General features: G+C 32.9%; 1 protein-coding gene across 7 annotated transcripts in view; it reads left to right on the forward strand.

Annotated features, from left to right (window-relative positions):
* NOX4 (NADPH oxidase 4) overlaps window positions 1-12,749 on the forward strand; it is a 148,558-nt gene that overhangs the window by 47,760 nt on the left and 88,049 nt on the right. For all 7 annotated transcript variants that reach the window (XR_004731190.3, XM_035265278.3, XM_078339241.1 and 4 more), the window contains exons 6-8: window positions 956-983; window positions 8,262-8,334; window positions 12,122-12,202. Coding sequence is in view for 6 of the 7 variants with exons in the window: in XM_035265278.3 (XP_035121169.1) it covers window positions 956-983; window positions 8,262-8,334; window positions 12,122-12,202 (182 nt within the window). In the remaining variant the exon portion in view is untranslated. The remainder of the gene's footprint in view (window positions 1-955; window positions 984-8,261; window positions 8,335-12,121; window positions 12,203-12,749) is intronic.

The raw sequence follows: 12,749 nt of genomic DNA on the forward strand, positions 1-12,749 counted from the left end.
TTTGCATTTCTAGTCTTATACTTTGTTCAGCCCATATTACATTTTTATGGGTTGTTTATGTGTTTCGTTTCCCTAGATCACCCTATAGCCATATTTCTAATAGTTGGAATAGAAGTCAATTGAGTTAAGCCAGGTGAGGAGCTATTCCTGGACAAGGGGTCCTTATTCAAAGACTCCAAAATGACACTATATAAATGGTTTCCTTCTTAGTCTGGCCTGATCCAAGTCAATGAAGGCACAAGGAAAGGAATTCAAAAGTTTGTGAAATACTAAGCACCATGCAAATAAAAGTAAATCCACAAATTTAGTGGGGATGGGTTTTTCAGAAGGTGGAAGGGAGTTGACTATAACCTATTAGAGCACAAGAGATATAGTTTAAGGGAAATTATACAATATCATAACAGTATTAATGTTTCATATTTCCAAGAGCAGAAACTGATCTTTATTTGTGTATCCTCATCACTTTTCACTATATTTGAAACATGGAAAGTTCTCAATTAGCCATCTTTGTACTGAGCTTATAATGTGAAAATGCCCTACATATGTTATTGGTTTTTATTCTGTCTTCACATCTTGTGATGCAGGTTCACAGTTATGGTAGACAGAGTATATACTAATACTTTAACATCATGACTAAGATATTGAGTTTCAAAATGGTCAAAGGTGGACTTAAAGCCAGTGCCACCAGCTTGTAGGTAGCCATTAAGCATAATGGTTAGGTGTTTTGAGTCATCCAGTATTTTGCCTCAGATGGATAGATTTCACTGAGTTGGGTTTTTACTTGTAATCTCCTCTAGCATTGTAAAAATGTTACAAAACTTAATTGAGTCTTTCTCACTTCCGTTGGGTGGACAGTATTTTACATGACCAATATTTGGCATGTAGATCCTGCATACCCTTTATAGAATCATCAGTGCTTTGTTTTTCAGTCATTAATTTTTATTCTTTTTCTCAGGATCCTAGAAAACTTCTCTTCACAACTGGTAAGTTGTCATTCTTAGTCTTTTCTTTAGATTCAGAAACATCTTTAATAAAAGTAAGCATTATCAAATTATAATGAAAAATTTGCATATAAGAGTAAGTATGTGTGGAGTTCAAAGGTAAGGTTGCAATGAGAACAGAGAGACAATGCAAACATTGGGTGTGAATGAATGGAGGGTAAAAATAAGCAAATACATTTCACTGTCATATATTCTTCCGATCAAAACAATAGAACCTCATGCTTATGAAGGGCCTGCTTTGTGCCTGCTGCTGTGGTAATTGCTGTGGGAGATAATGCACGTGGAACAGGCCCCTGCCCTTACTGTATTGGAAAGAAACACCAAGCATTGTGGGTAGTTCTTATAATTGAGTCATTTAGTGCAACATTTTATAGTCTTAAAATCTACAACAAAGAGGAGAAACAGTCATTAAAATAAGTTATTTCTTTGAAATGTGTCTTCTATTTTATTTGTAATTTATTTTTCCTTTTCAAGTTTATTGTCCATGAAATCCCAGTCTAGACTATTAATTTGTTACAGTGTGTTTAAACGTCTCAGAACTTCCCCTGATGTTTAACAATTTTTACTAAAATTTTTCTTTTTCCAACCTTACATTTATAAAGATGAAAGATGCATTTGGGAAATTTTTGGCACCTATTTCAGGGACAAGGATGATTGCATAGTTGAGATGATTTATCATAAATTTTTGGCTGTAATACCCAATTAAGTATTAGAATTTGCATATAGGACTGAGGCACATTAGCCTGTCAAATGCATTGTTTTTCTTTTGAATCAATTTTTTGCTGAAAAATTACAATACTTCTAGCACTTTTCCCATTCATGTCAAAGCTATATATTGAGATTTATAAAATGTATTTTGCTTTTGCTTATAGGTTTATAATACTTGCCACTCATAAAGTGTTTCACAATTTTCTCTTTAGGAACACAGTTTACTTTTGCTAACAACTTTGCTCATTGAAAACATGTTTTCATTTAAGCCAGAAGAACCAGATGAGAACAAAACTACAGAAAAACAAAACCTTATGTATGAATCCATGTATTTTTTGGTTTAATGAGAGAAAAACAGAAACTTTGTTTAATATTATTTTCTAAAACATAAGTTTAATTGAAGCCTTGGAACCTTTAAAGTGCTCTCAAAAGTTTAAGAAGTTTAGTTTACAAAGATACAAAAAGATTTGTTATGTGTCTAAGATTACACTGACACTTAATTAATACTTCTAATAAGCAGGTAATTTATCTACCTAGCGTGCAACCTCATCATCCTATGTTCTTTCCCAGAGGTCCCTATGAGTGGTGTTGGACTAAGTAGAGAAGACATTTAATACAAATTTTTTGAGTCTACCTTAAAGGGTCTCTGGGAGAGACTTGGCAAAGTGTTTTACTAACTTTCCCAGGTACCTCGGGAGCTGCTGTCCTGTCACTACTGAACATCTCATCATACTCTTGAGCATATAATCTCACTACTACCTGCCTTTTGTGTTAGGTATTGTAAGTAATCTAGAGATAAATTATGTGAGAGGATATGCACAGGTTATGTATAAATACTTGAGCATTTTAAAACTTTGGTATCTCTGAAGGGGTCCTGGAACCAATCGCATGGATACTGAAGGATGACTAAAAGTAGTGTTTTAGAAGAGTTTATCTCCTTACATATAGAGTCTTTTCCACTTGTAGGTGAGCTTCTCTTGGGTTGGGAAGTGCTGCTTCTAGAATATTCAGGGTCTTAGGTAAACATTTTTTAAGGCCTCTGGCAATATAAACAATTTGACTCACCCAAATCAGCAAATTAGCACCATTTTGGTGGCCCAGTTGTAACCGGTTATTTTCTTTGGTACTGGTGAGGCACAGCTCCCCGGAGAGAATGCTGTGGGTTCTTGGTCTCCAGTTTCTTAAAGAATAAGTGATGGGACCACTGCAGGTGTGCCGTATGCTCGTAAAAGTAAATATTGGACCCAAGAAGTGTTGTGGAAAAGTGATTTTATTTAGGTAGAGAAAAGAGAAGAGAAAGAATTCCACTCGAAGAATGTGGAAGGGGATTCCAGAGGGGAAATCCAGAGGGGAAAGGGAGCTCCCACCACCTGGGACGGGATTGTAGAGAGCTGGAAATCCAGTGTCGGAGCAGGAGAATTTATCCTGGGAGAAATTCCCACCTTCTCAGGTTCTTCTGGCCAATGAAAGGAGTTTCTTTAAACTTTCACTGGGGTGATTGACTCTTGGTTTCTTTCAGTGCCTGCGAAATTCAAACATAAACCGTTAAATCTCCTGGATAAAGAGAGATGGGAGGGGGGGCATGGCGCTGGGAAATTCTTGCCCTTAAAACTACGACCCCTCATGGACCCGGAAAGAGAACACATTCCCTCAGAGTCTCACATAATTTCAAGAAAGAAATGCTTTGCAGGCCATCAGGAGGCCTTCATTTCCCAGGTCATCAGCCTGGAGCTGGGGTTCAGACACAGGGCTCCATAAGTGAGTCTGGAGCTCCTGAGGCATCTGTTTGTCCTCACTGATGAATAACAGGTGAGAGTGCAAAGGAGAGTTTAAGGATGGTAATGGAATGAAAGACACTGTTTTCTATAAATGAACTTAATCCAGCTTTGTATCACTAATACTGACTAAAGCTATTTCACAGCCATTTCTGAATGTTCTCAGACACAACACCTCGGAAAAATTAAGTTTCTGATGAAGGAAAGCATGTATGATTTTAGGTGTTCTAGTGATAAAGAATATTGTTATTGGTTAATAGATTTCATGGATTTTAGTTGGTTTAATGTTACATAGACTCTTCTATATCTGTGTATTGAAATTTTTTCAATGGAATCTAATATACTGGCAGATTAAGATTATCTTGTAGAAAAAGATTTTGGCTATAAAAGTGACACAAAATATAGTAGCTAAACTTACTACATAAGAAATGTTAAAAACATTCCAATTAAAAATTTATAAGATAAGATTAATAGATTGAATTATCTAAATGTTCATTTAAAAATGCTTACTAATATCTTCAAATTTGATAGGACCTTATATGGTGAGAATAAAACACATAATATCTAATTTTAATTTTAAAAACCCTTATAAACAAATATAATTATGTTTCCAATTATGTTAGGAAAATCGAATAATGAATAGATAATGGTATATTTCTGACCACACCTGGGTATGAACGAAAATAATCCTTCAGTTTCATTTAGAAATTACAATGTCATGCAATTATTCATTTTAAAAGCTACTGATTACTAATTTAATATCCATAAATGTAAAGAGATAAGAATAAACATATAAACAAGTGTTTTGCTAAGGAGACAAGTACTGGTTTGGCTTCCTAACTTGAAGGACTGAAAAAATTCACAGGAGAATCAAAGCACTTCACTTGGATGAGTAACTTTGCCCGTGAGATTAGACTAGCCCAGTGATTTCCAGCCTGTGTTTGCAGATTCTTAGAATGTGTAGTAATAAGGCTAATATATTGGACTTAGCTGAGCTGTCAACCAAGGCTAGCTTTGGGTGCCCTTTGATGTGCCCTGAAAACACTCAATGCTTAGCTCTCTTTAGAGTGCTTAATGCCCTGTGTTGCAATTGCCTGCTTAACCTATCTGTCTCCACCAGTGGACTGGGATTTTTTTTTTTTTTTTTGTAGAAAAGAATTTATTTTCTCATGCCTATAATCCCAGCACTTTGGGAGGCTGAGGTGGGTGGATCACGAGTGCAAGAGATTGAGACCATCCTGGTCAACATGGTGAAACCCCGTCTCTTCTAAAAATACAAAAATTAGCTGCGCATGGTGGTGCATGTCTGTAGTCCCATCTATTCTGGAGGCTAAGGCAGGAGAATTGCTTGAACCCAGGAGGTGGAGGTTACAGTGAGCCGAGATTGCGCCATTGAACTCCAGCCTGGGTAACAAGAGCAAAACTCCATCTCAAAAAAAAAAAAAAAGAAAAAAGAAAGAATTTATTTTATTTCTAGCATTTAACAGTACACTATAGATGCCTACACACTGTTCATTGAATGTGTAAAAGTCATTTGTTTAACTTTTTAATTTGATGCATAGATCTTCTCTGTAACATCCCAGATAATAGGTTAGCCAGCCTTTGCGTGTGTGTTTCCAGTGGGCTTCTTAAGGTAGTTACGCCTGACTTTTTGACCACCCTGCCTATAGTATGCTTTTTTGCTCTTGCTAATAGTAAGTTCTTCATTGTTCTGAAATCTATTGCTTTATTAATTATACACCTTGGTCTTTTACTTTTGGGAAATAAAAAGAAGAGTATTCTTTAGATAAAAGAGATAACTTTATAAATCTGAAGGAACATGGAAAATGATCATATTTATTTTCCTTAGTTTGCAGATAAGATTCAGTGAGATCGGAGTTTTGCCTAAGGGACAGTAACAAGAATGTAATCCCAGACCATATACATCATTGGCTGGTTGTCTGGGGCTTCTACTTTGTCCTCAACTGACTAAAGTAAACTCTTTCATTTCCTCTAAGTCTTTCCATTATGTTTTTATGTTCTGACCTAAAAGGAATTCTCTGGTCTAATAAGTTTAAGAAAATATTTAAGTTTAATCAGGTTTCTTGACTTTAATACTTCTCAGAGATTTTTATATATTAATGTATCCTGTGACTTTTTAAGGAATGGTTATAGCATTTTTGAGTAATAGAAATTAGCATTTCAAGAAATTAGTTTTCAAATAATACAGCTTGGAAATTATGGCCCTATTCTAAACATATCCTGTTTTTTCAGGTGTTCTTTCGATGAAGTAATTTGCAGACATTCCGTGACTAATGTTGGCATTTTCAGAACCATATAGAAAACTGTATGAAAACATAGAAAGCTAATAAACACCCAATAAAATATTGGAATGGCCCCTCTAACTATAATTTTACACTGTGTAGCCATCTGAGATTCTATCATTTAGTTATTCTTTTGATCAAATAATGGTTTTGTTTTTTAATACCTGAAAACAGTGAGACCAATTTCTTCTTTTTACTCTCAAATTTATGAAGTTATAATTGAAGGACACTAATTATGCACATGTAAAGTATGCAGTTTGATTCATTTTGATATATGCATATGTACACACACATACACACTAGTGGAACCCTCACCAAAAGCTGGATGATAAATATTTTTATTATCACAGCAGATTTGTGTGCTCTTTTGTAATGCATCCTGCCCTCTACCCCGCCTACTAATGGATCTGCTTTCTATTGCTGAAGAATAGTGTGAATTTTCTGGAATGTTATATAAAAGGAATCATAGAGTTTGTACTTTTTGGGGGGCTGGGATGGCGTAGCTTCTTTTACTCAGTCTAATAATTTTGTGATTCATCTATATTGTTGCTTATATATCAACAGTTTATGGTTTTTAAATGCCAATTTTCCAGACCCAGATAGTACCACAACTGTTTATCTATTAATTTGTTGAAGAATATCAGATTGTTTATAGACTATGACTGTTAAAAATAAGTAGCTATGAACATTCTTAAACCAGTCACTGCATGGATATATGTTTGTGTTTCTTTTGGGTAAATACTTGGAAGCACAATGGCTGGGTTACTTTGCAGGCATGCTATTTTTCTAAAATAGTGTATTTTTCGTGCTACTATTTCTTTAGAGTGAACTAGGCTAGTTATCTTGCTCATCTCTTACTCCTACAAAGTAAGCACTCACCTGGAGGAAATGGAAAAATCAATGGGAAAGGAAATACTCTAGGAAGGAAGCGTAGAGAAGAAATGATTTGGATTAGGTATATAAGGGAAGGGCACCTTTTGCTAGGCTTCCAAAACCGTCTACTGGGAGAGTGAGGAGTGCATGTACTCAAGGGCTAAGAATCCATAGACTAATTATCTTATTTTTCATGTGGTGCTTTGTAAGTGAAATTTGTTTCTACTGTATTGAGATTTCAAATGTTATTTTCCAGTGATTCTAACTCTGGAATTCTAATGATGCACACCTGTGTTGCTCTTACGTTATACCCAAGGTATCTGCTTCTGCTGGTGATGATAGCCCTTCTATTCCATAGTAGGTTCCTTGATAAGACAAGAAGCAGAGGAATGTCACTTTTCCAGGTGGAATTGTCCCAATATCGTTCTTTGTAGTCTGATTTAAAATTCTCTCAGCTGGGGTATTTAGGACTTACTGTTGCTTATGAGTGTAAACTAATGTAACATTGACAGGATATTTAATTTTGTAGTAATATAATACTAAAGGAAACCATTAATACTTTAGCTATTTAGGATATGGTTTTTCAGTTAGCTATTCATTTTGAACATGCTATATGTGCTAATGATAGATTTGTAGCAATCTATCCTACCATTATAATTCTGACAATATATTTGCAAATTTTCTTTTTTGTTTGTTTTTTTTTTTAAAAAACTTTATCCCATATCTGTAGCACTGAGTTCAGCATATTTTTCATACTAAGAAGAAATATGTTTGCAAGTATCTTTAAAACATCAATATTGTAATTTATTCTAGAAATCTACAATTTCTTGTTCTGTGCCTTGTGGTTTTTGAAGACACTTTAGGCTTTGCTTATTTTTTGTTTAAAATTATTCTAGGTAGTGAAGCCTAAGAGCAGTTAATTGAAATTGAAACCGAAGGCACTACTTAGTTTCATAAAACGAAGGAGAGCATAAGGGAGATTTAGTACTATGGTGGCTAAAACCAAAACAGTAACAGTGCTGAACGTTAACCCTGTCCTATTGCGTTAATTACTGATATTTAGTATGTACCTTTAGAAGTAAGTACATATTTGCCATTGTGAATAGAATATTTGGGAATAAAAAATATAATCCTCTGTAAAATAGATTAAAGACCCTGATTTGTCTTAAAGATTTTGAAACTGCTCATTTTAGTAAGTGTTGTGTTCTATACCACTGTAGTATTACTTTAGTAAACAGTAATTATTATATACTTTCAAATGGCTAGAAGAAAAGTATGGAATGTTCCCAACACAAAGTAACAATAAATGTTTGAGATGATGGATGGATATACTAATTAATCTAATCTGATCACTTTTACCTTGTATGTATGGAAATATCTCTATGTGCTCCAAAACTATGTACAATTATTCTGTCAATTAAGAAAATTAATTAAAAAAATAAAAAAAACAAAAGGCTTGAGGGAGAACATATATGTAGATATGGGATTTGAATTCAGCTTCCCACAGAACAGCATAGTACTTTGGATTCTAATATAATCAGTTTTTGTACTTTTTTCTCACTATGATTTAAGTAAAAACGTACTTGTGTACATTTTTATAGTTCCTGGCCTGACAGGGGTCTGCATGGTAGTGGTGCTGTTCCTCATGATCACAGCCTCTACATATGCAATAAGGTGAGTGTGAGAGTCAATTATTTTGATGTTTATCTGTCAGGTTATTTAGAAAAAGTCTTGAGTAACCAAAGTATTTAACCCTTGTAGTGTCCTGGTTAATGAACTATTCTAGATAACTAAGACTGAAGTATAGCTGTTTCTATATGTGACTTTTTGTTTTTGAAAATTATCTTTGCATTAGCAAATTTTCTGGGTTGGTAAGAAATTATCTGCATTCATATTGATTCTTACAGTTAAGAGATTTTGAGGAAAATGAAATATACATTATCAGGAACACTTTCACATGTCCTTTCTGATAAACCTATTTAATTTTTCAGAATATTTTAGTGTCAATGTTTCTGAATAAAAGTTTTACTTAAAGCAAAAAAGAAAAACAAGAAATATAGCATATGTTGTTCTACTTGTTGAAATATGAAATTTAATAGAAACACCGAAATATATATGTATATAGCTTTGAAAATAATTGCCCAGTAACATACTTAAATGAATCTGTCTTTATACTTCTTAACATTTGTGTGCACACATACACACACCCCAAAATTTCACACAAGTATACTTACTACGCAAAGATTAATACTGTACATATGTAGAGTATTTTTATACGTTAAATCCTTCTTGTTCTTGTTCACTAATTCACCTCCCTCCACCCCCTGATCATTCTTTCTCTCTCATATACCTATGTATTTTACTAAAATAGGACCATATTAGAATACTATCTTTCATTTACTTTTAACCTACATTTATGTTATGAACATTTTTCACATTAAGAAATATTTTGTTATTATTCTCTTTACTGATGACACAGCACATCACCATATAGGTCTTTATACATTATTTTCCCAGACCCGTCTTACTCTGTTTTGGGTAGATTTTCATTTTTTTGGTACTTCAGTTTTGAAACAAATACCCTCATCCATGTCTTTGCATACTTTTTCAATGATGTCCTAAGGAAAAATTCTTAGATGTAGAATAGCTGAGTCAAATTGTAATAATACTTTTAAAGCTTTTTATAAGAATGAAAAATTTTGTGGGGAGCAATTTTATTTTATTTAGATAGAGGCATCATTTTTTAAAAAAAATCTCACTTTTTCAACATTAGGAGTTCTTGAAGGAAAATTAGAGCATCTGACATAGTTATTTTGAAATCCTCGAGATATAGTTTTGTCAAATGGAATACAAAGATTAGCTTCTATTCTGAACTGCACTTTTACTCTTGCTTTCATAAACAATTTAAGTACTTCTTAATCTTCCATGCTTTTTATGATTTGTTATAATTTGTTTAAACAAGATTATAACATCTAGTTTGCTTTTCTGTAAGTGTTATTGTTAGAACCTTGAAATTCTTCAATGGATCATGGAGACGGATATCTGTTTTTTTTTAACCTTTTCTTTTTACCACTGAGAAACTAAAGCATTAGACAAATCAAGTGAAGAAATACGTCCCCAATGTTTGATTTCTGATAGTGAAATGTAGCCTAATTCAAGGAGAGTTCAATATAGATCAGTCTATTAAAATAATTAATATATCCCATTATTAGATGACAGAAATACCTATTCTCATCTCAATTGATTTTAAAATGGCAGTAACTAAGTATTTTTAATTCTACCAATATTTACATATAGTAAAAAATGAAACATTTGGAATTTTTAGAAAAAATGCAACAATAAATTATCATTATTTCCAGAAAAGTAGATAAAATTCTTGAGAATTTTGAAAAAAAACACCCCCAAGATATATCTCAAGATATAATTGTGGAATTATATCTATCTACTCTTTCTGAAAATAATGGTAATTATTAGGTTTCTAAGAGAATCCAAGAGAATTATGGAAAAATTCGGTATTAACACCAGCAAAAAGAGTTGAAAAAGGTAATTGAATATAAAACAAACATAAACACAATCCTTCTGTATATTAGCTATAATCAGTTTGAAAAATTGAATAAAATAAAAATATACCACTCATAATTGCAGCAAAACATAAAATATCTAGAGACAAAACAAATATGTTCACTGAGAGATATGTAGAGACTTGAATATAGGCTGTATATTATAAAGAATAGTTCTTCCTTTTAATTATTTTATTAGTATTATTATTTTTTGACACAAGGTCTTTCTCTCTCATCCAGGCTGGAATGCAGTGGTGAGATTATGGCTCACTGCAGCGCCAACCTTGACTTCTCAGGCTCGAGTTATCTTCCTACTTCAGCCACCCTATTAGCTAGGATCACGGGCACACACCGCCTGGCTAATTTTAATTTTGTATTTATTTTGTAAAGACAGGGTCTCAATATGCTGTCCAGGCTGGTCTTGAACTCCTGGGCTCAAGCATTCCTTCCACCTCTGCCTCTCAAACTGTCAGATTACAGACATTAGCCACTGTGGCTGAACCCTCAGTTTTTTTTTTAGGAGTGTTGCAATTTCAGTAACATTCTCGGACAGGTTATTTTGCTTGTTTTTTTTTAATTTAGCAAAGTGATTCCAAACATTAAACATTAAAATGATTAAACTTCAGTAAAACATTAAAATGATTAAACTTCAGTAACTTAAAAGAGAGCAGAAATTAACTTGTAAAAATGACCAACACATTGAACCAAGGGGCAAAGTTAGTAAAAAGCCCTGTAAATGACCTTGCTATATATAAGAACCTGCTAGATAATAAAGGTGACATTACAAGCTTATAAGGAAAGTAAAGTTTAAGCAAATGTAGGTCTAGGTAAATTACACATATTAATTAAAAATTGGGCAATGATTATGAACAGAAAGGTCACCGAAGAATTAAAAGTGAGTAATACACATATGAAATAATACCCCATCCTAATTATAAAAAAAAATGAAAACATAATACTCGGTCTGAGTTTTGGGAAATAGGCACTCCTACTCTATAGTTGGGTTTGTAATTAATAAATATATTTTTAGAGGGCAATGGACAGTGTGTATTAAAAGCATTACAAATGTGTATCCCTTAATGTTGCAATTCAACCTGTAATAGTTTTGATTAAAAAAAGGATCTGAATTTTATATATATTATAAGGGGTGGTAGTGATATTGTTTATGATGGCCAATACTAAGAGTGGAGAAAATATAAAGCAGTTTCCTGCTGCTTAAATAAAGGTTTCTCTAAGAGTCTAGGGGAAGTATCAGAACCATATAAGAAGCTTTTGTAAGTATCTGCCCTCTACTTGCAAGATTCTAATATATAAAATCCACTCCAGACATATGAAATTAAATAACTGTTACTGTTTTACTTCTCTCAAACATTCTGTAGATTATGCTTCTCATTCCTTCTTTTCAGAGTATTTGTCCTCCCCCAGAGCAATAACATCAAGGTATCATTCTTGTTACACTGTCCAGAGAAAAATATAATACTTCAGTTATAATTTCCTTTAATTTTTCCCTTTTTATGTTTTCCTTAAACTACTCTCAAAATATGTATGGAAAGGGAAACATTGTTTATTTTTTGGAAATTATTTGAAAATTGAGAATATTGATAAAATAAAAGCCAGGGTACATGTTAGCAGTCTACTCTCTGCTTCTTAGCCTTATATCATAATAACTTGAAAATAAACAACTTAATTATTTCCATGTGATAAAGTCTTATTGATAATTTTTGTCAGTTCTCTATATGTGATGTGTTCATACTTTGGTGTTAATAGATAAATATCAGATGTATTCATATCTTAGCTTTCTAAAATTATGAGATATGTTTGAAATGATACATGATATTTTTGATATTTTTAGTAAGATAGAATGTAAAGTAGCATTAAAATGAATTTATTTGCTTTTGCAGAGTTTCTAACTATGATATCTTCTGGTATACTCATAACCTCTTCTTTGTCTTCTACATGCTGCTGATGTTGCATGTTTCAGGGTAAGTTCTAAAAGAAATGTATTTAAAACCATTTGTGCCCCAAAATGGGGTAATGAAAGACAACTCTATAGGAAATTTCACAGGAAGTGGTAAAAGTGTCAAGAGTGGAATAAATCGTTTCTCTACTGTTCAGGATAGTGTCAAGAATGGAAGAAATAGTTCTATTTTTAGCATAGCATATTTTAATGAAACTAATATAAAGTATATTAAATTTAAAACTTAGAGTTACCTCTCCCACAACCTTTTAGTTTCTAAAGCTTCTATGGATATATCCTAATATCTTCTAAAGGAAAAATTTTCAGAATGAAGAGCATCAGGAATATATTTTAGTATTTGTACTTCCTGAAACTGTCCTGTTAAAGCAATATTTTTAACAATGGAATTTCTGATTTTTCATTTTAAAAGTTCTGTAGGAAGTAATACTTGCAGAGAGAGGCAGAGATTTAAAATGACCAAAGAGAAGGATCTGTCAAAATCACCAAAAGGAAACAAAAAAAATCACAAAGTGAAAAAAGACCATATCCTAAGCTTATTACAAACAGTATAT

This window comes from Callithrix jacchus, chromosome 10, assembly GCF_049354715.1.
Source record: "Callithrix jacchus isolate 240 chromosome 10, calJac240_pri, whole genome shotgun sequence".
In the NCBI taxonomy this organism is placed as follows: domain Eukaryota; kingdom Metazoa; phylum Chordata; class Mammalia; order Primates; family Cebidae; genus Callithrix; species Callithrix jacchus.